The following is a 27,887-nucleotide window of genomic DNA, read 5'->3' on the forward strand; positions in this document are numbered from 1 at the left end:
GGTTTATACTGTGGTATCTCACCTCTAAATTTTTTTTTAATTTATTTTTTAATGTTTTATTTATTGTTGAGAGAGAGAACATGAGCAGGGAGGGGCAGAGAGAGAGGGAGACACAGAATCTGAAGCAGGCTCCAGGCTCTGAGCTGTCAGCACAGAGCCTGATGCAGGGCTCAAACTCATGAACCGTGAGATCATGACCTGAGCTGAAGTCAGACGCTTAACCAACTGAGCCACCCAGGTGCCCCCTCACCTCTAAATTTTTAATTTGAAAATACTGATTCAATTAAAGTAACATATATAGAACACTTGATTGATTGAGCAATTACTGTAAACAAATGAAACCAGAAGAGTAAGTGCATACCATAGGATGATGAGTAAAGTGACTCAAGGACGTAAGTAATACCTAATCATGGAGACAAGAGAGGAAGCAGGGAAAAATAGCATCAACACTCGATATAAATGGAAAAGTACTAGTTGTAAGAATAAGCTGAATCCATGTATGACATTACAGTTGGGAGAAAAAGAGTTCAACAAGCAGGTAAGCAGATAAGCTGAGGAGAACATAAATATCTGCAAGCAGAATGTAGAAGTGGGTCATAAACTTGATAATTCCAAGATGTTTTAAGCTGAGGCAGTACAGAGAGTCGGGGACTAGGAAAACAGAACCGCAGACTTCAGGAATAGACCAGGAGACATTGAAACTGAGACAGAAACCACTCCAGAAAGGAAATCTGTTACATGCTACTTACTAGTACTATGCCCATGGAAACGTATATTCTCCCCTTGGACTATTGGACTCCCCCTCCCTATTGGACTCAGTGCAGTGAACAGCACAGGAGACCATGTATGGTATCATTTGACATGGATTAGAATTATAGTATGAAAGATTACTAAGTAAATATTTTCAAAATCTCACTTTCTAAACTCAACATCCAAAAAACACATAATCCATTGAAGAAATGGGCAAAAGACATGAACAGTCACTTCTCCAAAGAAGACATCCAGATGGCGAATAGACACATTAAAAAATGCTCAACATCACTCATCATCAGGGAAATACAAATCCAAACCACAATGAGATACCACCTCACACCTGTTAGAATGGCTAACATTAACAACTCAGGCAACAACAGATGTTGGCGAGGATGCAGAGAAAGAGGATCTCTTTTGCACTGCTGGTGGGAAGGCAAACTGGTACAGCCACTCTGGAAAACAGTATGGAGGTTCCTCAAGAAATTAAAAATAGAACTGCCCTACGACCCAGCAATTGCACTACTAGGTATTTATCTGAGCGATACAGGTGTGCTGTATCAAAGGGGCACCTGCACCCCAATGTTTATAGCAGTGCTGTTGACGATAGCCAAGTATGGGAAGAGCTGAAATGTCCATCAATGGATGAATGGATGAATGTATTAAATTTTTTTAATGTTTATTTTTCATAAGTATGCAGAGCACAAGTGGGGGAGGGGCAGAGAGGGAGGCAGTCAGAATCTGAAGCAAGCTCCAGGCTCTGAGCTGTCAGCACAGAGCCTGACAGGGGGCTCAAACCCATGAACTGTGAGATCATGACCTGAGCCAAAGTCTGACACTTAACTGACTGAGCCACCCAGGTGGATGAATGGATGAATGGATAAAGAAGATGTGGTATAAATCTACAATGGAGTATTACTTGGCAATCAAAAAGAATGAAATCCTACCATTTGCAACTACATGGATGGAACTGGAAGGTATCATGCTAAGCAAAATTAGTCAGAGAAAGACAAATATATGTTTCACTCATATGAGGAATTTAAGAGACAAAACAGATGAACCTAAGGGAAGGGAAGGGAAGCAAAAATAATATAAAAACAGAGAGGGGGACAAAACATAAGAGAGTCTTAAATGGAGAAGAAACAGAGGGTTGTGGAGGGGGAATGGGCTAAATGGGTAAGGGGCTTATGGAATCTACTCCTGAAATCATTGTTGCACCATGTGGGAGTTAACTTGGATGTAAATTATAAAAAATAAATAAATGATAGAAAGGAAAAAAAAAGAAATCATATATAAGGAAAAAGAAGACCTCTCACATTCTATACAAATTACAAAAATTAAAGAATTACATAACTTGAAAACTGGAAGAGTGAATTGAAACTTGGTGTATGATATTACCTCATTAAAACTCATGATAAACAGAAATAGTTCCCGTTCTTTGTCAATCAGAATTGTGTAAGCCACATGCCTTGGAATTTCTGAGAGTGATTTAATGGCTCTTCTGCCATTGTTTTATAATTTATTCTACTATGGCTTAAAATATTTTCCAATACAACATCATTTAAGACCAAAAAATTGTAATGCTACTGCCATGCTGAGAATGCATCTGAAAATCAATAACATTGAAAAGAGATTAAGTGTGATTTGATTCTATGAAGAAAGCTAAACAATGTGGCACTAGGGAAAAGCACTGTGAGGGAAAAACCAGCACTAAAACAAAAATATGCTTCAATGGTATAGATTTATATATTCTGGGAATCTTTCCCCTCTATTTCATCTTTATTCCTATAAAAAAATTTCCTTAGGAATACAAGCATCTTGATTTATCCATGTTCTTAACACCTGTGTTCCCATTTTTAAAAATTGCCCTTTATAAATAGAGTATTAATATGTTGGAATTAGGAAGTAGATCATAAGATGAAACTGAAAAAAAATTACAAATTATTCAAAGTTCTAAGAAGATAAAGAGTAAGGTCACTGAAACAGAATAACGAAGAAGGAACACCAAAATTTAGATTGGGGAATCATGAAAGGTTTATCTGAGAAAGCAGTATTCATGCTGAGACCAAATGAAAAAGGAAGTTTGTCAGAGAGAGGAGACAGCATCACAAACAAATCTTCAAACAGGAAAAAGCTTGATATACCTGAAAAACAGAATGTCAGACTAAAAGATGAGGAGGAAGAGAGAACAGATGATACAAGACTTTGTGGCTCCGTGGCCTGTGGGGAGGAGTATTTCAGCTCAGGGAGGAAGACTGTGGGTTCAGATTCTGATTCTGTTTAATGTGTGAGATAATTAAATTACTTCCCTCTGATTGTTTCAATTTCTTTCTCTATAAAAATCTAATATTGATAGGACTTCTCTCATAAGTTGTTGTGAGGTTTAGTGAGTTTAAATAGGCAATTTGTTGTTTTATTTTGAGAGATTTATTGAGTGCAATGAGATGCCACTGCAGGATTTTAAACATCATCTGATTTATTGGGTTTTTTTAAAATTTTTTTTAACGTTTATTTATTTTTGAGACAGAGACAGAGCATGAACGGGGGAGGGTCAGAGAGAGAGAAGGAGACACAGAATCTGAAACAGGCTCCAGGCTCTGAGTTGTCAGCACAGAGCCCAACGCAGGGCTTGAACTCACGAACCGAGAGATCATGACCTGAGCCGAAGTCCGACGCTTAACCGACTGAGCCACCCAGGCGCCCCTGATTTATTGTTTTAAAAGATCACTCCAGTGGTTGCTTCTGTTTGAGAAAGTCTTGATGGGAATTTAAAGGTCTCCGAGGCATTTTGAATGATGAGTAGCTTGTTGAACTTGAGAGTAAAGGATCCCAGTCATAGGTCCATCCAATAGAAAAATGAGATGTAAATTTGAAAAAAAAAAATTAAATGATAGAAGACTAGTAAGTGATAAATGATTAGAGAATTAAGTCAGGATACCAAGATTTTAATAAAGATGAAATTTTTAAAAATCATTGATTTTTTTCCTTATGTTTATTTACTTGAGTGAGAGAAAGAGTGTGAGTAGGGGAGGGCAGAGAGAAGGGGAGAGAGGGGAATCCCAAGCAGACCCCGTGCTTTCAGCATGGAGCTCCCTCTCACAGTCAGATCATGACCTGAGCTGAAATCAAGAGTCGGACACTTAACTCACTGAGCCACGTCCCCCTGAAACATTGATTCTTAATATTTAATTGGCTAGAGTATACTGAGTAGTGTCATGGACATCATAGACAAATGCAGAATTTTCAAACGAAGCTGCTCACTGTGAATTTTAAATGAGACCATGTATGTGAAATATATAGGAATGGTTAGGCTACAGTTTTTTTAAAAAGGGCAAAAAGCACACATCCATTAAATAAACAATGATTAATTGGGCTTTATTCAAATTAAGAACTTACATTCATCAAAAGACAGTATGAAGAGAATGAAATTGCACTGTACCCCTACTAGAATGGCTATAGTGAAGAAGACTAGCAATCCTACTCTAAGGGAGAATATAGAGCAATTAGAACTCCCATACATTGCTGGTGGGAGTGTAAATTGGTTGAACCATTTGGGGAAACTCTATGCACTCTATGCATCATGTACTAAATCTGAGCATACATACACCCTATGGAGCAATTCTACTTCAGAAATGAGTACTTATGTCAATTATATCTCAAGAAAGTGGGGTTTGGGTGCTTAGGTCCTTCAAAAGGTAATGTACAAGAATATTATAATAGCAGGGTGCCTTGGGTGCCTTGGGTGGCTCAGTCAGTTGAGCGTCCAACTCTTGGTTTCAGCTCAGGTTATGATCCCAGAGTTGTGGGATTGAGCCCCATGTTGGCCTCTGTGCGGAGCGTTGAGCCTGCTTGGGATTCTTTCTCTCTCCTCCTTTGCCCCTCTCCTCTGCTCATGCTCTCTCTCAAATTAAAAAAATTTTTTTTTTTTTTAATTTTAAAAACTTTGGGGTGCCTGGGTGTCTTCAGCTGGTTGAGCATCAGACTCTTGGTTTTGTCTCAGGTCATAATCTAACAGTGGTTTGTGAGTTCCAGCCCCACATTGGGCTCCACGCTGCCAGTGCGGAGCCTGCTTGGGATTCTCTGTCTCTCTCCCTCTCTCTCTTTCCATCTCTAAATAAATAAAATGAAAAACTTTAAAAAATTTTTTAATCAAAAATAAAAAAATATTAATAGCAACATAATAGTGAAATTATTAAATATATTGTTTTCTATTTATACAACAGTACTTTTTTTCTTCAATATATGAAATTTATTGGTTTCCATTATACAACAATACTTCATAGCAGTAAAAACAATGAAGTGCATGCAACAATAGGACAAATCTCATAAGCCTTATTAAGTAAAATAAGTCAAACAAACAGTTCAAAAGCAGGCAATACTAATCTTAATAGATGTTGGTAAGTGATTACTTTGGGAGAGGGGAATTAACTGGGAGGGAATACGGGAGAATCTTCTGGGTTTGTTATATATTTTGTTCTTTACATTTTGTCAAGCTGAATACTTTAGATTTGTGCACTTTATGTAATTTAAAATATAATTCACAATTAAAATGTAAGTTATAATCTTTTAAATGTAAAGAACATAAATAAACTTGTCTTCTTAAAGGTTTTGATTTTGTTTGTAGTTTCTGTCTTTCTTGGATCTCTTAAGTAGACAAAGAGGGTGGATTGAAGGAAACTGGAGCATGGAATAAGAGGAATCAAAGTGTGAAAGAACATAGAAAGAATAGGGAAATAGGCAAGAGACAGGAATATGGATTGGTAGAAAGAACTGAGAATTGAAATCAGGGTTAGATAAATAACAAGGTGTGAGAATCATAAAGATACTTCTTTGCACTCTACAAATACGGCACTAAACACCATTCTTATTTTTATGTAGTAATCAATTGGCCACAGTTTAATAGCAGTCTTTCTTCTTAGGAACTAAGTTGAATCTTGAGATAATTTATTTCGGTATGCTAACTGTCCCTGTTGTATGTCCTTATTTCTATGTGACACCTACAAAGTGAGCACACTGGAGAGATTTATAGGTTACTTAAACAAAAGAAGAAATTTATAATTACTTTAGTTTGAACAGTTTTAAATAAAGTATCAGACTAGATATTTGGCCAGTGCTAAAGTTCCCTGACTAGCTTTTTGAAGCTTTAAGATTTATATTACTTTTTTTCACATCATCAATCTGTATTATATAGTTAGGTTGTTTTACTTCAAGTCTCCCATCGACATTTCTTTTGTATGCATATACTGAAATGATTTTATTTAATAAAAAAAGAACATCTCCTGTGTGGATTTTAAATTTCCCTTATTAAATATTTATATTTTCAAAATGTCTTTATTTAATTGAGTGAGGTGCTTGGTGCCATTTCAAAATAACCTCAGGTGGTAGGTGTAATGACATATCAAAGATTTGACCTTTAGCATTTTAGGGTTCTATTTGTCTGCATTTTCTTCTGCATTCATTTAGTCTTAATTTATATGCTATTTCTCTGTATGACTTAATGAGTGGATATATTTGGCATGAGATTCATTAACAAAAAGAAAGTATATCTGAATACATATTATTTTTGTGCAGTCAGACTAATGATTTTAACTTCATTTCTATCTGTGTATGGGCTGATCAGTATTTGTACAAACCTCATTCATTCTCGTTAAGTGCTCAGCAGAAGAAACCCTGGATCTACTAAACTGATGCCCATTCTCTTACTTCTCACTTCTTTGAAGTCAGCTTATTATATTCTTTTATTTACCTAGAGGTGCTTTATTTTCTAATTCTCTGCTATTCCTTTTAAAGAAAATTGAATGTAATATTTACACTGATGTAATTAAATTAACATCTTGCAGCATCTTCTTGTATGCTCTGGTAACATCAATAATCATTTGTCTGGGTAGCTTTCAGCCTAGAAGCAGAGAAATATAATAATTATCAAGGGTAATATTGTGATATAAAAATTATTTTTATTTACCCTTTTAAGTATGTCTCAATTGACTTTTAGAAATGGGTATATCTAACTGGAGATTTTTGTTAAGTAGATTATTGGTCAGTAAGACTGCATGTTTATGTTGAAATTATTTATTTTTATATTTTTCTCAGCTTACATAAATCTTTATCCCAAGAAGAAAGTCTGAAGGATCAGTTTAACCATACCCTTGGTACTTATGAAGAAGCTTTAAAAAATAGAGAAAACATTGTTTCCATCACTCAACAGCAGAATGAGGAACTGGCTATCCAACTGCAGCAAGCTCTGACAGATCGAGCAAACATGGAATTAGAGCTTCAGCATGCCATGGAGGCCTCCCAAGCGGCCAATGACAAAGTTCAGAAGTAAGTAAAATGATCTTGCATTATTTCAAAAGCCTGGAACAAAACAAAACCAGAACACTTTCTTTTGACAACTAAAATAATATAGTACTTATTATTCATACTGTTGGTGGTTTCAGACAAAGGAGATTGAGACGAATGAATTTTGTTATTTTTTAGATTGCCTATCATATCCATATTTGGGGTCATTTACTTGAAAATCATGGCCACTATTTAGGGCAAACCACCTGTACTTAATAACTGGTCTTCATCAGTTCATGAAGGCCATACATGAGAAACTCCTCTCATAGGTAATAAGTAAAGTTATTGGCAAGGGGAAGAGGTAGTCACGTAATCAACTTTACTTCTTTAGCTTCGTGATAATCCTGCTTGAGTTGAGATCATCTGTGAGTGACTTTGTAATCTGAGACCTCTAGGCACATAGAATAGTTACAGTGGAATTAATTTTCACGTTTTGTCCTTCTGAAGTATTCAATACAGCTTTTCACAGTGCATAATTACATTTGTTTATTTCTGATGATCTTTGCATTTTTATTAAAATTTAAATAAAGCTACAAAACAAGTCAGCCTTATGATAGCTAGCAAAATGTTAACATATATCATACAAAGAAATCACTTGTTAATTTATGGGACTTGAACATTGTAGCAGAATTTCCTAAGACAGCTTTAATGTAATAGAACTTGTCATTTTAACTGAGCCCATCTTTAAGTATTGTTAATAGCATTATGTCATTACAACACTTGTCTTTAATTTCTAAGACATACCTTTTTCCTTAATTATTTTTTTCAGTCTCACAGTATGAAGTAGTGCTAACTTCAAATTTTCTTCTTACACTTCTTATTTGAAAGTAAGTCATCTCAAAAATTTCCCCAACATCCTGGAAATTATGCTTTGAATAGTAACCCAAAGTCAGGTAAATCTGTAGTTAAGACCAATTTTTAAAACAGATTAGGAGTTATTCATGCTTATTAAAATCTTTATAATCAGGTTATCTTGAAATTTGTGATTTATGGTAAGTATTATATTTTTTGTAGGTTTAAAGATTAGGTTTATGTTCAGTCAGAAACTGTTACCCAGTTAGTCACAATGTACATTAACATTCTGAAAACACTAAGATACATAAGTAGATCTCATTTCATTGTAAATTACAAATCAATAACTTTTGACAGTCAGAATCTAATTTAGCTCTTAAAGTCTACAAATAATTACAAATTTCAAAGTTTTCTTTACATATAATCTTTAATTTGTATTCATGATTAAAATTCCCTTAAACACGGTTTCCCAGAGACCAATTAGATTTCTATAAAATCTTTGGAAACTTCATCAACCTCTTATTTTTTACATCTCCTCAACTATTATTATTATTTTGTGAAAAAAAAAAAACTTTGTATACCAAGAAGTAGAAATAACATCATCTCAGATAATGCTTTAAGTTGAACAGGTTTAACCTTTTGAAAAATTACTATATTGTCCTATTCGTCATATTTAACAACAGACAGATCAAAAGGTTTTAATGGAATGATACCAGTGGATAGAGTTTAAATGAAAGAGTTATGTAATTTAAATGTTAAATTTCGATGTAAATGTTAAATCTTTTATTCTGATTTCCAGCAGTAAGACTTAGATAAAATATTACGAGGCTTTCCTGTTCATATTCAACCTACTGTATTTTATTTTTAATTTCCCTCCATTGGGCAGTATATCTTCATTACAGTTAATGTGGGCATCAACCTATGTAATTGCGTTTAAAAGGATAACCTCCCAGGAAGCCAACTTATAAGACTTTGTTAGATGGTATTAATATTCTCCATATAATCTGAAATTACTGTTACTAGTAATTATTTTTGAAGGTCCTTTGTAAATATGTCAGTGTTCTAGGTAGTAATTACAATGTAAACTAAAAAGATCCACATTTCCCCTTTTCTTTCACAACCAAATTTCTTGAATGACTGATCTATGTTCACTATCGTATTTTTCAATTCCTATTCACTGTTGTGCTACTCAATACACTGGCTAACTTTTATGCTGAAATTGTTCTTTTTAAGATTACCAGTAATTTCCTAACTAAAAAATTCAATGGCCCATTTCTAATTATATTTTTATTATAAAACTAATATATAATCATCCTAAACAATAAGATACTCCTATATCTTTGGTAATATAGCATAGTGGTTTAAAAGCTCAGGATCTGGATTCAAAATGTGTAGGTATGTGAACCTGGACATTTTATTTTAAAAATTTGTGCTGATGTAGATCATAATATATGGATAATAATACTGCCACCTCATAATGTGGTAAGAATTAGATGAGATAAACACGTAATGCCTTTAGAATAATGCATGTTGCATAGTTTCTCCTTCTTTTGCCATTTCACTCCACACTGCAATATCTCATTCTTCAGAAGGGCTCTGTCTTTCAAGACTAAATACCTTTATATACATGGGTTCCTCTGCTTGTCACCTTTTACCCTTTTCCCCCATGAAAAACTTACTCATCCAGGAAGATTCAGTACAGCATAGAGGATAGAGGCAGCCTTTGTAGTCAAGTCAGACAGACCTATATTTCAATCCCTGCTTTCCTACTTATTACCTGTGAGATTTGGGGCAAATTGCATAACCCCTGGAAGCAAAAGTTCCTCAGATGAAAAATTCAAATGGTAATACTGCCTTCACAGGCAGGTTTGATATGAGTAATAACCTGGATACCACCTAAAATACCTAGTTCAGTGCCAGTTACTTTATTATTATAAACATTCTATAAATTATTAGTATAATCATGCTTATCAAAATAACACAACTAGTTCAAGTATCTCTTCTCTACAAAGTCTTCTTCAACTTTCTAGAAAGTTAAATCACTCTCTTTTGTGTGTTGCCATAGTATTTTTGTTAAAAATTCCTCCCTTGAAAATAAAGCCCTCTCCATTCTCCTGTATTTCCTGTCTCACTAATGGTCTTCAGCAATTTCAGCACTGTCCTGATTCCTTCACTGTTTCTTACTTTTCACATCCACTTTGCTGTCAATCTCTATTTTGTTTCCTACCTAAGAATCACCTGATACCCTCTATTCCATGCTAACTTGTTACTTGCATAACTTCAGGCCCTCATCATCCCTCATCTTGACTATTGAAATAATCATGAAACTAGTTTACCTGCCTCTAGCTCGCAAGTTTACCTTCCTCACTGCCATCAGAGTTAATTTTTCTAAAACTTAAATCAGGTTATATTACTTCCCTATTTAAAATGTTTAGGGTCCTTTCATCCCCTGCACACTATTGCATAAACAACTTAGCATGGCATATGAGGCCTATCACATTTTTCTGGTATCATTTCCTCCCACGACCCCAACCACAATATCTTTGCACATGTTATTTCTTCTTCTTAAAGCATATTCCTCCCTTCTAGTACCTGGTCAAATTTTTGTTACTCTTTAGTCAGATGTTAATTTAAGTTACCTCTGTGATGTTTCTTTATCTTTTTATTTTTTTAAGTTTATGTTATTTGTTTATTTTGAGAGAGAGAGAAAGAGAGAGAGCAGGGAGGGTCAGAGAGAGAGGGAGACAGAGAATCCAAAGCAACCTCCACACTGTCAGCACAGAGCCTGATGCGGGGCTTGAACTCCCCAACCATGAGATCATGACCTAAGCCAAAATCCAGAGTTGGGTGTTTAACTGACTGAGCCACCCAGGTGCCCCTTATTGTTTTCATAGTACTTAGTCCATACCTTTGTTAGAGGTCTTAATCATCTGGGTGTTATAACTGCTTTGTTTATATTTTTCCTGTCTACCTGACTCCCTGCAAAATTACCCACCATCGAGCATTCCCAAGACATGGACGCTATTCTCTTCATCTTTGTATCCACTTTCCTTCCACATATTCATCAGATGCCTGATATAAAGTTGGTACTCTGTAAACACTTCTGAATAAATGAACCAGAACAATTTAATAGGTTGATGAGATGACAGAATAAAGTAAAAGCAGTTCAGATCGGGAATACACAGGAAAATTTCAAATGTGCACTCATCTACTTTAAGCCCTAGATAAAAAAAGTTTTCAACCAACCCAGTACCCAGTGCTAGTAGAAGAGTTTCCTGGAAAAGTGTGAGCTTTGCAGTGAGTCCTGACTGCCTCCCTCACTGGCACTGCCACTCTTAGCACTCTTCTCAAAGTCAGGATATGGGACTTTCTAGTGATCAGCTTTTAGCCCTTTTAGCCCTTGTCCTAACCACCAACTTCCATCAAGTTTAATTACATTTAAAAGACCTGAAATCTTCAGTAATAGTGGAGAGAGACTATATACTATTTCTAATAATTGTAGAATTTTAAATTTATATTTTCTTTTAGAGTCAAAAGAATTTCTTAATTTTTTTGACCTATAGGAATATTCCTGAAGAAGAAAGCGGTACAGAATTACCATCTAGAAACTAGCCAATATTTGTAGGCAGAAACACTGATAGGGAAAAGTATAGTGAATATCAGACATTATTGTCCAAGAGCTTCTTGGGGGGGGGGGGGCGCCTGGCAGACTCAGAAACCATGCAGCTCGTGATCTTGGGGTCATGAGTTTGAGCCCCACGTTGGTTGTAGGGATTACCCAAAAATAAAATCTTAAATAAAAAACAAAAAACTTCTTGGCCCAGGTGTCATAAAGCCTAAAGTTTCCATTCCCTTGGGTTAAGCATTACTGTCTTCAGGTACTTCTTTTTTAAAAATGTGTATGATTGTGGAAGAAGAGCACATTATCATTTAGCTTTTAAGTTGCTCTTTGGCTAATCCTGGATACACTTATTTTGGTGAGCTGTGTGGAAGTAGGAGAGAACTAAGAGCAGGTTACCACCACAGGAACTTTGTAAGAAAAGCTTCTCTTAATGATTCTGCCAAGGACCACTCATAATCCTCATTTATTAAAGAGAAAACTGACACACCAGTCCATTAAGTGATGTTTTTATCATCATTAGAGATTTAAGACTCTATTATTCTTTATGCTATATTTTATTTCCCATCTGTCTTTCTGTCTATAGATATGGTTCTTGTGGCCTAGCACAGGAGTTTTCCAAAGGATTTTAAAAACATATTTGACTATACTTAACATACCTAAGCTACACATAATTACTTAAAAGTATTTACAACCAGGCTTATAAGGGTAGAAGATCTCAGAAGCTTCTAGATTTTACAGTGAAGTAACTTTTATCACATATCATCTTTACTATGGACCAGATTTACACTGATATGATTGAAATCCCTCATAAACTGTAACTATATAAGAAATAGATCAGACAAACAGATGTAGGACAAAAGTTGTAAACTTTTAAATGTGTTTTCAAGAAAAAATGTCACTGTTTAAAATTTTCTTTCTTTCCATACTTAAAAAAAAACAAGTACTTACTATTTACATGTGTTCTAGTTTCCAATTGCATAATTAAAGTATAAAAGATCAGCATAAAACATTTCCTTTTGAAATATAGGGCATCCTAAGCTTTTGAGTGGTATTGACAGAAAAAAAGAAGAAGAAGAACATGTAAGCTAACAAAAAGTCTTTCCTGCCTCTTGGTCAAATACTGATTTCTGTGAAGAAGTTGAGGTTACAAAGAAATTGTGAATTCTCAGCCCGGTTTCCCTGCTGATGGGTAAGAACTGTCTGTAGTTCTCTTCGAGGTGTCAGGGGAGTCGCCATAGTGTCACACAAGGGTTCTTAGCGTAGAGCAAACATACTTTCCACAAACTCAGCTGCTTAATCTGTTTGCAGGTTGAATTATAAAACAGGGTAGATGACTCTGAGTGCTGGGAAGGGGAACAGAGCATTTCTACAGTTTCTTGGCTTAAAGGGGGAAAAAAAAGCAAAAAAAAAGCCTGTATTCTTATTTTTTTTAAGAAGCCTATGATTTTCATCAAAATACATCACTAAATTTTTCAGTTTTGTTGCTGGCTCCAGATTTTGATTTTAATCACAATAAAAACTAATTGTGGTAATATGTCTTTACATAGATTAATACAGTTGTATTGTTTTCATTAAAATTACTCTGCTTCTTGCCAACTATACCTGTGATGTTTTCTTTTTTTAATAAATTCTCAGTTGGACTGTAAGTTGCAAGGCAATAGTACACATGTCTGAACACTGTAAATACTTGTTGATTGAATCAAAGAATAAGTCTCATAAATTCTCAACTCAGCATAAGGTTTAAATCAGCAAATTATTTAATATAAGGTTGAAAGTTGATTTTGACTATTATCAATAAATGGGAGGATTTAAAACTTCTGAAGATTGCTCTTCAAAATGTATTTTGTGTTTGAGATTTAAAAGCTCTGTGAGATATGATACGTATACTTCAGCAAATAATAAGTCAATTTATTTGTGATAATCTATGTGCAGATAAACTTCCCAATCAGCTCTGGGAGCACCTTCTGAATCTAAATCCAATTAGGTATTGTCATTTTTATGCTTTTTAAGAGTTTAATATTCTGGATTTCAGTAAATGATAACACATTTTTAAATTAAATATATATTTAACTTATGAAAGACAAACCTTATACACTATCAAATAAGTATGTATTTTATAAAAAGTTTTATTTTATCATACATTCGTATAATGGATCACCTTTCTCATCCATTGATTACACGTACATAAAGTAAATTTCTTTAGAGCTACTTATGTATATATACACACACAGAGATACCAAGTTTGATAGATATGTAATTATATTTTTTATAAAAATTAGAGTTGGGCTTACACCTTTATCTTTAGAGAATGTCTCACTTTGACATGAAAAAGAAACATAGTGTTAATTGTCTATGGCATTCCTCTCTACCAGGGAAGGATTAATGTAGGATTATTAAAATTGAAGCCTAACCCAGAACTTGAAAAATTCTAATGAAGTGTAAATTAAAGGGTGGAGGCTAAAGAAAAGAAATTCTCTAAATCTAAGAATCTTCACTTTCCCTGATAAATTCCCTTGTAGAGTTAACTTTATGGAATGAATCATAAAGAGATTGAGAGTAGGGACTAAAAAAGTAAAATTACAACGTGACTGCTTATATTTCATCTGCTTCTTCATTTCAGAACCTGTCTTCAAATAGGTGATCTAGAGTTGGGCTAATACACATTTCTGCCTACTAAGGTAGATAAAACATGTTTCAGATGAGTACAATGGAAAAAAAATGAGAGAAGAAGAACAAAGGAGTAAAATATGAGAGAGATCCATGCTGTTTCCGTTTAAGACTAAATAAAATGCAGTAATTTTTGTTGTTTTTCATTAATCCAATGTTATAGTAATTAAAAGTCAGAAATAAAGTTACTGTCATTTTAGGGAAATTATAGGATCCACTTAATGATGAAAATCATATACTTTTTAACTAGAACTTGACAGACTAAAAAACAAAACAAAACAGGAGTTCTTATGCCTCAGAAGCATTCAAATGTGATTTTCACACGTTTATATGAAATGTAATTTCCTTAGAGTGGCCATATGATCTGACAAGTATCCTTTTCCTTGGTTCTGTTCTTAGCCCCAGTTAAAGCCTTCTTACTGTTTAACCCTTGACAAGCTACACAGCTCCCAGGTACTTCTGTGAAGACAGCAGAAGTCATCCATCCATCTTACCTGAGAATAGTTTTAGAACTGATAAAAATAAGATATGTAAGGTGATTTTAACTTTCTTACTTAATAATACTAACCACTAGTGTACTTTAGAATAATTTTGTAGTAAAAAAGGAAAAGGGAAGCTGTTGTAAAAATGAAATTTTAAGAAGTTTTCATCATTCCTGCTTGGGTGTTGCTCAACCTCATTATACTTGCCAGCTCATTCACAACTTTGTCCTTTGCTTTCCCTATTCTTCTTTTTTTTCTTAAACACATAGAAAATTTAATATGATATATCTCTCTGTTAGTATAGAAAAGTCTACATTGTTACATAAATCAAGGTCTGATTTTCTTTTAATAAATCCTTAGTATACCCACCTAAAATCTGATGTATACTTCCTTACTAGGTATAGGTTTTATTCCCAAAATATAATTACATAAGACTAAATTGAACCCGAAAACAAGTAGAAATACTGATTTCACTTGGATTCTACCATTCCATGTTTAGTTATTTCTCCCCAATAAGTCAGGAATTTGCACATGTGCACCTTGGCCCTCGAAAAATATAGAATAAAAGAATCTCTTGCTTATTTCAGTGTAGCTTTAACTAGTGGTAAAGTCACAAACATTGTCCATACATAAACTTCATTCTTGATCATTTATAGTTAAAAAGAAAAAAATCATTCTGTAACAATACAATATGTAGTAGTAGCTGAAGTGATCTTTCTTCTTCATATTGTTATATATTCTTGGGCAACTCAACAAACAGTTTTTTTCTGTTGTTCTTAACCTGAGTATAAGAAAATAATAGTTATACTACTATAGATTATTTTTCAGATGTTTCTGCAAAAAGACTAAAAGTGAAAAATAAAGCTCCAAAAATTACATAGTGAACAGCAGTATTTTGGAACTTACTAAACTTAAGAATTTTATTTTTTTTTAATTGCTTGGGCATTTATACCATTCAGACTAATAGTCCTTGGAACATCATCATCATTTGATGTTTTCTTTTGCTGCACACAACAGCATCCTAAAGGCATATGAAAGCATATATTAATTATTTCTCTTTATGTTACCATTTGCCATTTCACAAGCTACACAATGGTGAAAATATATATAAATATTTAAAATCTTGAAATGCCTTCTTCCTTAATTTGCCTTCTGAGCTGTGTATATTTCACATCAGTCTTCCAAGAAGTTCTCCCCTACTGACTGGAGGGCCTAATCTTTCCCAGAGTGGTGGAGTAGCACAGTTCAAGAACAAGAATGAATCTCTGTATAATCACACCACAATGTGAGGTGACCCTAAGACAGAGAACTGACCAGATACACATATGGGTTTTAGGAAGACTTTCTGATGCTCTTTTTTAACACAGCTGTGAGAAGAATGTGGCTAAGACCCAATAGTCATTCTTGAGTAGAGCTGGCAAAGGAAACCATGAGGAGAAGAGAATTTAACACATGGGTGTAAGAGAGCACGGCTTCATTGATGCGATCTGAGGGGAATGCCTAATGACTGGAAGAATCAAACTTGGCAATGAAAACACAAAGCTCTTTTCATCAATTCAAACGCAGACTCTAAAGCTGCAGATGGTCACCTCCAGCCTTGTCTATTCAGTGTGAGGTTTTATAAAATGGCACTTTGGTGAATACTAATAGATCAAAACAAAGATTTAATAACGTAAAGATGTGGTGTTCATTTTTAAATGAGTATACAGGTCAATGTCTCAGAAAAGGATAAAAAGAGTACCTTTTATATGTGGGTCTAAAGTCTTTTTGTTATTTTTCAACTTCAAAAATAAATGACATCTTTAACATACAGATTGTGTTCATGGAAAAGAGTTTACATTGTGAAAAAGAGACCAAAATCAGGGTTTATATTTACACTTACTGATTTCATTGCTTCTGTTTGAGGATTTTCAATTTATAATGTCTGTTAATGTCATCCTGTAATATTTTCTTGAAGCTCACTTGATAGGATAAACATATATTACCATTCTCAAGGATGAATCGATCTAATTAAAAATTTAGGCCAAAATATTTTATACTTGAAATAGAACTTTTTTCCCACCCTTTTCAGAGAATGCAAAGAGACATTTTTAGTACAAAGGAAGCCTTTGAACTTTGATGTTGTCTAAAATTACACTTTTGCTACTTTGTGTCTGATTTTCTAAGATTTTACAAATTCCTAATAATTGCTTATATATTAAAAGGTAATTCATTATATTCTAACTGGTTACTTATGCTTCCATAAGTGAATCTTACTCTGAATTAAAAGATGGTATATTTTTTAGAATAAATTGCATTCTTAGATTTGGTTAACCCTTTATAGTTTATAAAATTTAAGCTTTATTATCCAAAATAAGCTTAACATATGAATTTAAATAACTCATTAATAGCTTTCATATTTCTACTACTTGTGAAATAAATATAATTAGTAACTCTCTATGCCTAATATTTTTATCTAATAAGTGACACTAACATATAATAAATGAAAGCACTAGAATTGAAAGTTAGAGGGGAGGCACCTTAGTATCTTGCAGAAGTATCAGTGAACTAACAGGACCCTTGGTTGTCATTAACTGGGTATGTAGAAGTCATTAAATTGTGTTCCTTCTCAGAATCCCCATCTGGAAGGTAGAACTGATACACTTCCAAATGTGGCTGTGAGGATCAAATATGATGCATGTGCATAAAAGTATTTTGAAAAGTATAATGCACTCTATAAATGTAAGCCATTGACTGAAAAATATCTTCTACTCATTACGCATTTCAAATAAAAAGTTATAATCACCTTTTTGGAACTGGAAATAGTGAGAAAAATAATAAATTTTAGCCTCAGAGACAGAAAGTAAATACCATGTAACTTTGGAAGAAGAGATTCTTCACATAGATCTTAGAAACTGGAAGTAAAAAGGATTCTATGCATTCTCATACATTACTGGGTAGAATGCAAAATGGTAAAAACCCTGTGAAGGAGAATTTGATAATGTCTAACAAAATTACATATGCACTTACTCTTTGACTAAGGAAAATTGCTTCTCAGAATCTATCCTGAATATATATCTCTATGAATATGAAACAACATAGGGATTACAGGATTCTTTCTAACAGCAAACAGAAGTAATCCAGATAGAGTAGTTGAATAAACTATGACATAGTTACATAGTGGAATACAATGCAGCTGTAGAGAGAGAGAAAGGAAGATGTCTATAAACTGCTACTGAGTGATTTCAGGGCATATTACTAACTGAAAAAAATCAAGTACTTATAATATTCTACCTTTTGTGTGAAAAATAGGAATAAAAGGAATAGGAAGGATAAACCAGAAACTAATGAAAGTTGTTAACCTTTGGAGGTAGATTGGAAAGGTTTCCACTGACCAAATTTGGCACAATTTATGCATCAGGAGAAAACTGTATTTGATTACAGAATATTTTTCACATTTTTAAAAAAATGTCTTTTAATGTTTATTTTTGATCGAGAGAGAGAGAGGAAGGAGAGAGAAAGGGATACACAGAATCTGAAGCAGGCTCCAGGCTCTGAGCTGTCATCACAGAGCTTGACATGGGGCTCAAACTCATGAACTGTAAGATCATGACCTGAGCCAAAGTCGGACACTTAACCAACTGAACCACCCAGGTGCCCCTGAATATTTTTCACATTTTAAAGTCTATAGATACACATAAAAAAAGATGGAAGATGAAAAGGGAGAAGGTTTTTTTTTTTAATGTTTATTTATTTTTGAGAGACAGAAACAGAGCATGAGCGGGTGAGGTGCAGAGGGAGAGGGAGACACAGAATCCAAAGCAGGCTCTAGGCTCTGAGCTGTCAGCACAGAGCCCCATGTGGGGCTTGAACCCACAAACCGTGAGATCATGACCTGAGCTGAAGTCAGACTGACTGAGCCACCCAGGTGCCCCTGAAGAAGTTCTTTTTTTACAAAAGAATGACAGTCCATAAATGTAGATAAAATGTTAGAAAGTCATCACCTTATAACCCCCAGGCTGATTAATTCAAGCAAAGGCCATCCATCAGTCATACAAAGAGTTAAAAGTAGCTACTTTAGCACTAGAATCAGGCAGTCTAGTTTGGGGAAACTTACTTAGCATATGCGAAGGAGACCTTAAAAATCAGGAAAAGCTTAAACATGGGGATTTAGGATGTCAGGTACCTTCTTCAAACAATATTTAGGGATTTGTATTGAAATTCACTTTAGAAATTTCTCTTACTCAAATATTCCATGCTTATGTAAGTGATAGCAGATAGACCTAAACCATTCAACCTTTTATCAAAACTCATCATTTAAAGAAATTCACTACAATATAAAGTTGTTTTGCCTTAGGAATTTTATCCATATTATAGTAGGTACTAATCATTTCTTCATTTAAATTTTGGTATTTTGTTTATAATAAAATTTTTATGTTAACTTTGATTTTTTTAAATACTGATTGAAATATTATTTACCTTGATGACTGAGGGTTTTTTTTAATACTCCCTTAAATTTTTCACCTGAATTGAGTGCCTCCCTCATCTCACCCTAGTTCTAGCCCTGAATACTCTATAAAAGATGAAAAAGACACTGCTGGAGGAAAAAAAGAAAACACTCCTGGTTTACCCTTATTCAAAAAAATAATAATGAAAACCTACTAAGTTACCTTAGCTTGTGTGATTTCTGCTGACTGGTGTTTCATGTTCAGAAATGACAGTTGTATCGTGGAGCTGAACAACTATGGCTCTTCCACCCTTGGGAATTTCACCACATTTTTAATTGTGCACTCTCCAGAGTGTCTACCACTGTCTGACTTTATGTTTTTTACATCATGGTCATTACCCATACCACCTCTGTCAACCGTTAACTTTGTCTTCATTTCGATCGTCTGTGTAGATCAGTCATCATACCTATCAACAGTAAGGTGGTCCGGATTACATTCTAGACCCTAAATGTTGATTTCAATTTGAGAATGTATGGTTTTTATGAATCAGACATAAAGCGGGTAGAGAAAATTACTGTGACGATGCTAGCTTAATAAGTTGAATATTACTTTTACTTTGTAGGCCCCTGGCTTAGTCTGAAGTTTGAAGGTGCATTGAATATTATCTCTACTAGACTCCCAAAGGATGTTGCCAGTCTTTTGAATTAAAACTTGAATAAGGTTGATTTGTATTCCCTGTTAATCAAAATTTGAAATGTTGACATTAGAAAATTTCATTCAGTGCTAATTATATATGACTTTTATGAAAGTTAGGAAGGAAAGAATCCTACATTTTAAAGTTTAGTATCAGTCTAAAGCCCTGTGAAAACAATAGTGAGTAGCTTAATAAGCCATCTTAATAAGATGCCTTAATAAAACTAACCAGTTATTCTAGCTTGCTGTGTTTCACTTGGCAGTATGAAAATCAGTGACTCGCTTCCTCCATCATTAATTGAAACTTTTCTGGGTTTAAAATGATGAAAAACCTCAGCAGTGTTACAGCAGTGTTTCCTAGCCTTTCTTGACTCTTGAATCCCTTTGGTAGTAATAGACATTCTCTAGGTAGAATTGTGAGCATCCCTTTTGGTTGATAGAAGAAAAAGAAGTTAATTTGCATTGATTTATAATTTTATTTAAGTGCAATCTTTAATATTCATAATATGTAACACCACATGGTATTTGACTTACTTCAACCATATAAGAAAAAACATAATTTATTAAGTTTTTTTGTGGTGTATTGTTTGGTTTAGACACTATAAATACATATTAAAAAGTAAATTAAAATTTAGTAACATTAAATAACTGCTTGTGAGATTATATTTGGAATTCGTAACATTTTACTTTTATTTATTTTTTTTAACATTTTACTTTTAAAAAGGAAGTAATAGAGTTTCTTAGCCTCTTAGCCTCTGTTTGCTGGAATATATCCACAAATAGCACATTATAGATATTTTGGTCTTTACTTCAATACAGCTAAAGATTAATTAAGTTTAATTATTCCAATATTTCTTGTCCTTTTTTTTTTTTAGTAACAGCTACTAAATAAGGTGATATGAGAACACAATTTCAAGAGCTGGCGAAGAGAATAGATAAATCTTACAGATTTCTCATTATATCCACATTAATTTGTGTTTCAGCATCAATGTACTTTCTGCGTCCTCTGAGTATTTAGAGGTCCATTAATGGTGGAAATTAAACAATTTACAAGTGAGAAAGAAAAATATAGTAAAAAACAACATGTTGACCAGCTGTGTTCAACTGAATGATTAACCACCTAAGATATTGAGTTGTGAACATGCTATGCTGATTTTTGCTTAACCTCCACCTTGCTCATTCATATCCAGTCACAAGTTATCAAAGTAATCCATCTTAAAAGCCAAAATAGGGGCGCCTGGGTGGCGCAGTCGGTTAAGCGTCCGACTTCAGCCAGGTCACGATCTCGCGGTCCGTGAGTTCGAGCCCCGCGTCAGGCTCTGGGCTGATGGCTCGGAGCCTGGAGCCTGTTTCCGATTCTGTGTCTCCCTCTCTCTCTGCCCCTCCCCCGTTCATGCTCTGTCTCTCTCTGTCCCAAAAATAAATAAAAAATGTTGGAAAAAAAAAATTTTAAAAAAAAAAAGTAAAAGCCAAAATAAAATAACAATGAGCAAAAAATGTTTAATAATAATTTTATGCTTTTACTTCAAAAATGGAAGTCAGAACAGACATTACCACCTTTGACTACATGATCTCCTATGAATTTTTAAATTACAAAAGGAAAAAATGATGCTTTAGAGAATTTTGTTATATAGTTTTGCACACCTTTTTTACTCATCAATTTTAACACACTTTATATTGTTCAAAGGACATTTATTTTCTCAAAAATACATTTTTTAATGTTCATTTTTGAGGAAGAGACACAGAGCATGAGTGGGGGAGGGGCAGAGAGAAGGGGAGACACAGAATCTGAAGCAAGCTCCAGGCTCTGAGCTGTCAGCACAGAGCCCCACATGGGGCTCAAACTCACAAACCCTAAGATCATGACCTGTGAGGAAGTCAGACACTTAACTGACTGAGCCACCCAGGCGCCCCTTTCAAAAATACATTTTAAAATACTTCATTTGTTAACCACCCCCCCAACACATATAAAGTGAAATAAATTACCTGAATGAGTTAAATTAGGATATAAATTATTGAAAGAAAAAAATCATTTCCTGGAAAAAGTGTGTGTTCGAGCATATTAAATAAATGTTAATGGTTTCTTTACATATTTTCAAATAAGAGAACATTTTTCAAAAAAGGAAATTTAATAGTTTGTTATAGAAACTGTATGTTTTTAAAAATTAAGTAAAGGGGCGCCTGGGTGGCTCAGTCGGTTAAGCGACTTCAGCTCAGGTCACGATCTCACGGTCCATGAGTTCGAGCCCCACGTCAGGCTCTGGGCTGATGGCTCAGAGCCTGGAGCCTGCTTCCGATTCTGTGTCTCCCTCTCTCTCTGCCCCTCCCCCGTTCATGCTCTGTCTCTCTCTGTCTCAAAAATAAATAAACGTTAAAAAAAAATTAAGTAAATATTTTTCTCATCATGAGCAAAGCATATAACTCTAAGACCTGATGTGCTTATGTTGGCTGACTTAATAAACATTAATCTTTGCTAGTCCAGCTTCTACCTTTTATCTTTCCTGTGCCAACACTCTGATTTTGCTCTGAAGTATTCTACAACTTGCTGTTATATGATATTAGCCAGAGAGCTAGCTTTTCCAGTTTTCTGAGTATGCTTAGTATATTCTGTAACTAATAAATCAATAAAACCTTTTGTAATATACAAACTCCTATCTCTATGAAGCAATTATAAGCAAACTGTAAATGAACACTTGAGTCCAAGAAAGGTATGTTGTGATTATATTGACTCTGAAAACATTTGTTTTTCATAGAATACAACATTTATTGTTAGGTATAAATTGATCATAGTGTTGCTCATAATTTTTTGAATAATAAATCCAGTGGGTAGTAAAACAATAAAAATGTTTATATCATAAGAATACATTTTAATTACTCTGAAGAGCTACATGTTAGTGGTATCTTTGAACAAATTAATAAATATGAATCATATTTCTTATTTAGAGACTGAAACTGAGACCTGTTAATAAAATTTTTATCCTTAGTAATTGAATTTTATATTGGCTTCATACATTTTCTGTATCATATTATGATAGCAAAAATGCATTAAATACTTTTTTTTTTAATGTTTATTCTTGAGAGAGAGAGAGAGTTCATGCATGATAAGGGGGTGGGCAGAGAGAGAGGGAGACAGAATCGAAGCAGGCTCCAGGCTCTGAGCTGGCAGCACAGAGCCCAATGCGGGGCTCCAACCCGCGAGGCATGAGATTGTGACCAGAGCCAAAGTCGGACGCTCAACTGACTGAGCCACCCAGGTGCCTCTGCATTAAAAACTTCAAATAAAAAATTTTTAAATAACATTTAAGCAACAATTTAAATACAAGAAAATCTATGTTGACTAGGTAAGTGTGTGTAGAAGGGAATAAGATGAAAGCATTGAAGAATTTATGTAGCAGTCATGTCATCTTGCTCATTTTTAAATAATTCCTGCTTAATGTAATGTTTCATTACTCAGTGAAATTTGATCAAGTCTTAAGATTGTACTTCCATGATCAAACATAGCTTTGGTACTGTTTTCCTGATAGATTTTATCACATTCAGAAGTAGCCCTTTGACTACTAGCAGTTGTTTGTATTTATCATTGATTTAATTGATGTAGAGGTCCTAATTAGTTATTATAAAGTGAAAACCTAGATATAAACCTTTATGGTTGGGTTGGTTGAGGAGGTAAATAGATGAGTTATGATAGCCATGCCAAATATAAATATTAAACTTTTTTCAGATCTCAAAATCTAATGTGTTTCATTCTAAATAAAAAAGGTGAAAGAGGAGAACATTCCTAATGGATGAAAGGCCATGATTTAAATATTTTCCCAATTATAATTATAACATCAGGATCTTGAACAATTTTATTCAGGTATTTATTCAACAAATATTTTTTAAACAATTACTATGTGTCACACAGTGACACTGTTAGAGGAAGAAGCTGGGACCAAAAGTATAAATGGACACTGGCCAGGGGAAAACCTTCCATGTGGAAGCAAAGCAAAGAACTTGGCACCTTTGATACACTGAAGGAAGATCTTTGCAGCCGGATGATAGCTTGGACCATAAAAGGAGGATAGAGTAGTATGTAGAGTCAGATCTTAAAGAACGTTGGCACCCTTGTTAAGGTTTTTTCTGTTAGTTTCCATTTTTAAACTTTCTTTTCCAAGCAGTTTCCATTTTTAAACTTGATAGATTATAATCAGGGGACATGTTCTCATTTGCATTTTTACAAGATTGAAAGGCTGCTGTGTGAAGGATAATCTGTAATAGGACAGGTGTATAAGTAAGGAGACTCATTAGGAAAGAATGAGAAATTGTAGTGACTTGGACCAGAGGAGTGTCCTTGGAGATAGAGAGAAGAGGGACTTGAGAGCTACATGCCCTGTAGGCAGTAGACTTTCTGGATGGGATGCAGGGTGTCAAGGAAAACTCCCAAATTTTTGTCTTGAGCAACCTGATAGATGGAAATACTATTTACTAGAATTGGAAAAACTAGAGGAAGAACAGAGTTGAAGTGGAAAGACATTTTTAACAAGTTTAATTTGAGTAGTATGTGAGACACCAAGTAGATATTTATATTGATAACTTTATTTCTCAAAGAAGGATTTAACAGTTATAACAGAACTTCAAATTGTTAGTATGTCCATTTGACTAAATATTTGAGATTTATATTAGTTATATTATTAAAAATTCTAATGAAAAGAGGATAACCTCTCATGTTCTCTTTTATGATAATCATACCATTAAGCTATATGAGGCCAGATACACCATCCTGTGATGTGTTTGATGTCTACAATACCAGGCATGATCCAAGAACATGAATTAGTATATTTTTCCTTCCAGTAGAATAGATCATTTTTATCTGAAAGTTTGCATTGAACCATCTTGCCAAGAATTAGTTTAGGTTTTAAAATTCTGTCATTCACATGTATGTATCAGTATTTTTGTGCCAGAAATCTTTGCTATATGCATTTCCTGCTAATAATGAACTTGTATCATATTAAAAGATATAATGGATACACATTAACCAGACAGGTATATAATTGGAAACCATAATTTTATGTTACATTTTGATTCAGAACAAAAAATGTTTTGCTTTTGAGATTTATATTAGTTATCTGTTGCTGGTAACAAATTACCCCAAAACTTAGTGGCTTAAAACAGTTATTTCACAGTTTCTGTGGGTCAGGAATCTCAGTGCAGCTTTGCTGGGTCCTCTGACTCTGGGTCTCTCACAAGGCTGCATCATCTTAAGGCCTGACTGATAAAGATCTACTTTCTGGATGACTCATATGGCTATTGTCAGGATTAAGTTCTCACAAACTTTTAAACTACTAGACTATGGTGTCAGTTCCTCTCACACTCAAGACATCAAGGCCTTTGGTTCCTTGCTATGTGGGCCTCTCCATATAGCATCTCACTACATAGCAGGCAGCTTTATCCAAATGAACAAGCAAGGGGACGAGAGGGAAAGAGAGTAAGTTAGCTGAATGGAACTCACAGACTTTTTGTTACCTAGTCACTGAAGTAATATCCCATCATTTTCGCCATATTCTGTTCATTAAAAGCAAGTCAGTAGGTCCAGTCCACACTACTGGGGAGGGGATTACACAGTGGTGTGAATACCAGGAGGCAGGGATCATTGGGAGTCATGTCAGAAGCTGCCTCTCACAAAGTTTTTTAAAAGTTAAGTTACTTTTATAGGGTCTTAAGTAGCTGAAAATGGGTGGCCTGTAAGACATCCAGTTAATCATATTACTTCATGAGCAGTGACAGTTGTGGGAAAATGCACAACCACAATCTGACCTTAGGATACCATCACAATCCTCTGAAAATCTACAAGATCCTGTCTAAAGAAACCAAAGGTCATGATGGGGTCAAAACTTCTAAAGAAACCAAAGCCTGAGCCAAAATTAAGTACCAAGAATCATGCATATTCAGAAACTAATAGATCATGAACAGGGTAGTCAGTAGGATCCGTCTGTGGTGCTCTCAGTTCTGGATAGCTTCCCACTTACAAATTTCAGTTTTAAAACTCTAAGTGCAGCTAGCTAATGTAAGAAACAAGGAAGGAGGAATTAGTGTTTTACTTCTTTTAGATGAATATGAATACAGAGAATCTGAGTCAAGATTTAAGCCAGCCCTACTAGTAAAAGTGAGAAGAATAAAATAATGGGCCAAGGCTCGGGGGAAGCGCTCAGCTGTGGTAAATGTAGCAAACCAGTCAATATTATTTGAATGTATGTTGAACTGTAGCAGTTTTATTGGCACTTCAAATCTGTATTGATGCTATTAATGATGATAAGCATAGTTTAAAAATTCAATAGCCAATGGAAATTCAGCAAAAAAATAAGTTAGCAAATACGTGTTTAAACACGGAAGCTTATGTGTAAATTAAACGTAATAATTAACATGAAAGAGTACCAAAAATAAGTTCAGATAATAATAAGCATGATTATTACCACATAAGAAATGTTAGTGAATGGACAAAATATTTTTGGTAATAGAAGACTAAAAAGGGTTTGAAATAATGAATGAGAGTAGTGCCTGCACTTTTCTATGTACCTTGAGTTGTCTGAAGGTACTTAGAAAATGTTTTGAAACTGTATTTCTTCTGTTCTGCAGTTCAAATGTCATTTCAATCAAGTATGTACTGCTCATCAAGCATTGAGGTAGACACTGGGTATCTACCCAGTGGAAATCACTGGTAAATAAGATTAAAGACAGCAGCACCTGCTATCACTGAGTTTACAATCTAGAAAAGAATATTGACAAGTAAACATTAATTATAATAGGAAAAATGTATGGTACTGGAGGGACACTAGGAAAACTCGGGTCAATCAGGGAAGGTTTTATACTTGTAAAAAAAGTATGCATATTCTGTTAACTCTGTGGGTTATGTTTCTAGGAGTCTTGATTACCAGTTAGAAGAATGTGCCATAGAAAATGGTATCAAATTGAAGATTCAACCTCTTCCCTAAAATATGATTGGGAAATATCAAATATGCTATCGTATATGTACAATATTCACCTACTAAAGAAATAACACAGTACCTAATTGGATCCACATCCGTCATTTAAAGCCCTTGGGAATATGTGTGTTTCGGAATTGAGAATTTCTCAAAAATCATAAAGGCAATATGATGTATATGTAACACCAACTGTTCTAGAGATGCACAATGTAAGCAAACACATGAATATTTCTGCAGTGAAGTATATGAATTGTCACTCTCGATCAGGTTTTCCTGCTACCTGAGTTTGCAGAAAACTTATAAAAGTATTTTGGCTTTTAAGAGCTTTATGAATTTTGGAATTGTACATTAAAGGATTAACAGCCTCCTTTTCCATAAAAAGGTAGTTGGACTTGGTAAATTAACAATAAGGATGCCTGGTGAAAATTTTACACTATTGTTATGCCTATGATACCAGTCATTCATTGAAATTAAGGGGAAAGATCTCACCCACTCCTCATTGATGGTATATTGACTGTCTCTCAGTAGTGGGGAGCATCAACGGGAAAAAGTAGACGATATTCATATGGTTTCTTTACCACAGTATGTCTAAGAGATTATGGCACATCAAAAGCTGTTTAAGTTTTAGGGACAAAGGAATCACAAAAGAATGAGAACTACTTTAAGTAGGAATTTTGATAACTTTATTGAATATTAGCCTCTCCAAACTAATATTTATGCCAAGGCTCTGGTCAGGGTAGTGTTGCATATATGCTGCTTTATAATACCAGTAGATATAATAACTTAATGGATTAGTCTGAGTTTATTTTGAGGAACTTTTCATAGGGGAACTTTTTATATTTCAACATTTTCTCCAAAACTTTATTTCATTATAACGTTTTTTTCCAGACTTTCATAAGTCAGTTAAGTTCCATGTTTAGCGAGATGCATAACCACCTATTAGTTGGGTTAAATAAAAAGAAAAAAATCAAATACCACACATTAAAAGATTTTTTGAAAGAGGGATTTGTGGTTTTATTTGGAAAAGATGTCCTTTTATTACAGGCTCCAGCCAGCTTTTGAGGGATGGGCCACTAAAGGAGAGGACAAACTAGAAACAATTAAAACTATTTTTAGAGCATCAGGTTTTCATTGAAGCCCAAATACAAGCTGTTTT

General features: G+C 34.3%; 1 protein-coding gene across 8 annotated transcripts in view; it reads left to right on the forward strand.

Moving 5' to 3' along the window:
• The window catches only part of MIPOL1 (mirror-image polydactyly 1), a 320,926-nt gene that overhangs the window by 271,739 nt on the left and 21,300 nt on the right, over positions 1–27,887 (forward strand). For 7 of the 8 annotated variants that reach the window (XR_006203778.1, XR_006203777.1, XM_042943011.1 and 4 more), the window contains exon 12: positions 6,841–7,071. Coding sequence is in view for 6 of the 8 variants with exons in the window: in XM_042943011.1 (XP_042798945.1) it covers positions 6,841–7,071 (231 nt within the window). In the remaining 2 variants the exon portion in view is untranslated. Of the gene's footprint in view, positions 1–6,840; positions 7,072–7,858; positions 8,056–27,887 lie in introns of those variants that run through there. The other variant, XM_042943013.1, reaches the window with a different exon arrangement.

Source organism: Panthera leo, chromosome B3 (genome assembly GCF_018350215.1).
Source record: "Panthera leo isolate Ple1 chromosome B3, P.leo_Ple1_pat1.1, whole genome shotgun sequence".
NCBI classification, from domain to species: domain Eukaryota; kingdom Metazoa; phylum Chordata; class Mammalia; order Carnivora; family Felidae; genus Panthera; species Panthera leo.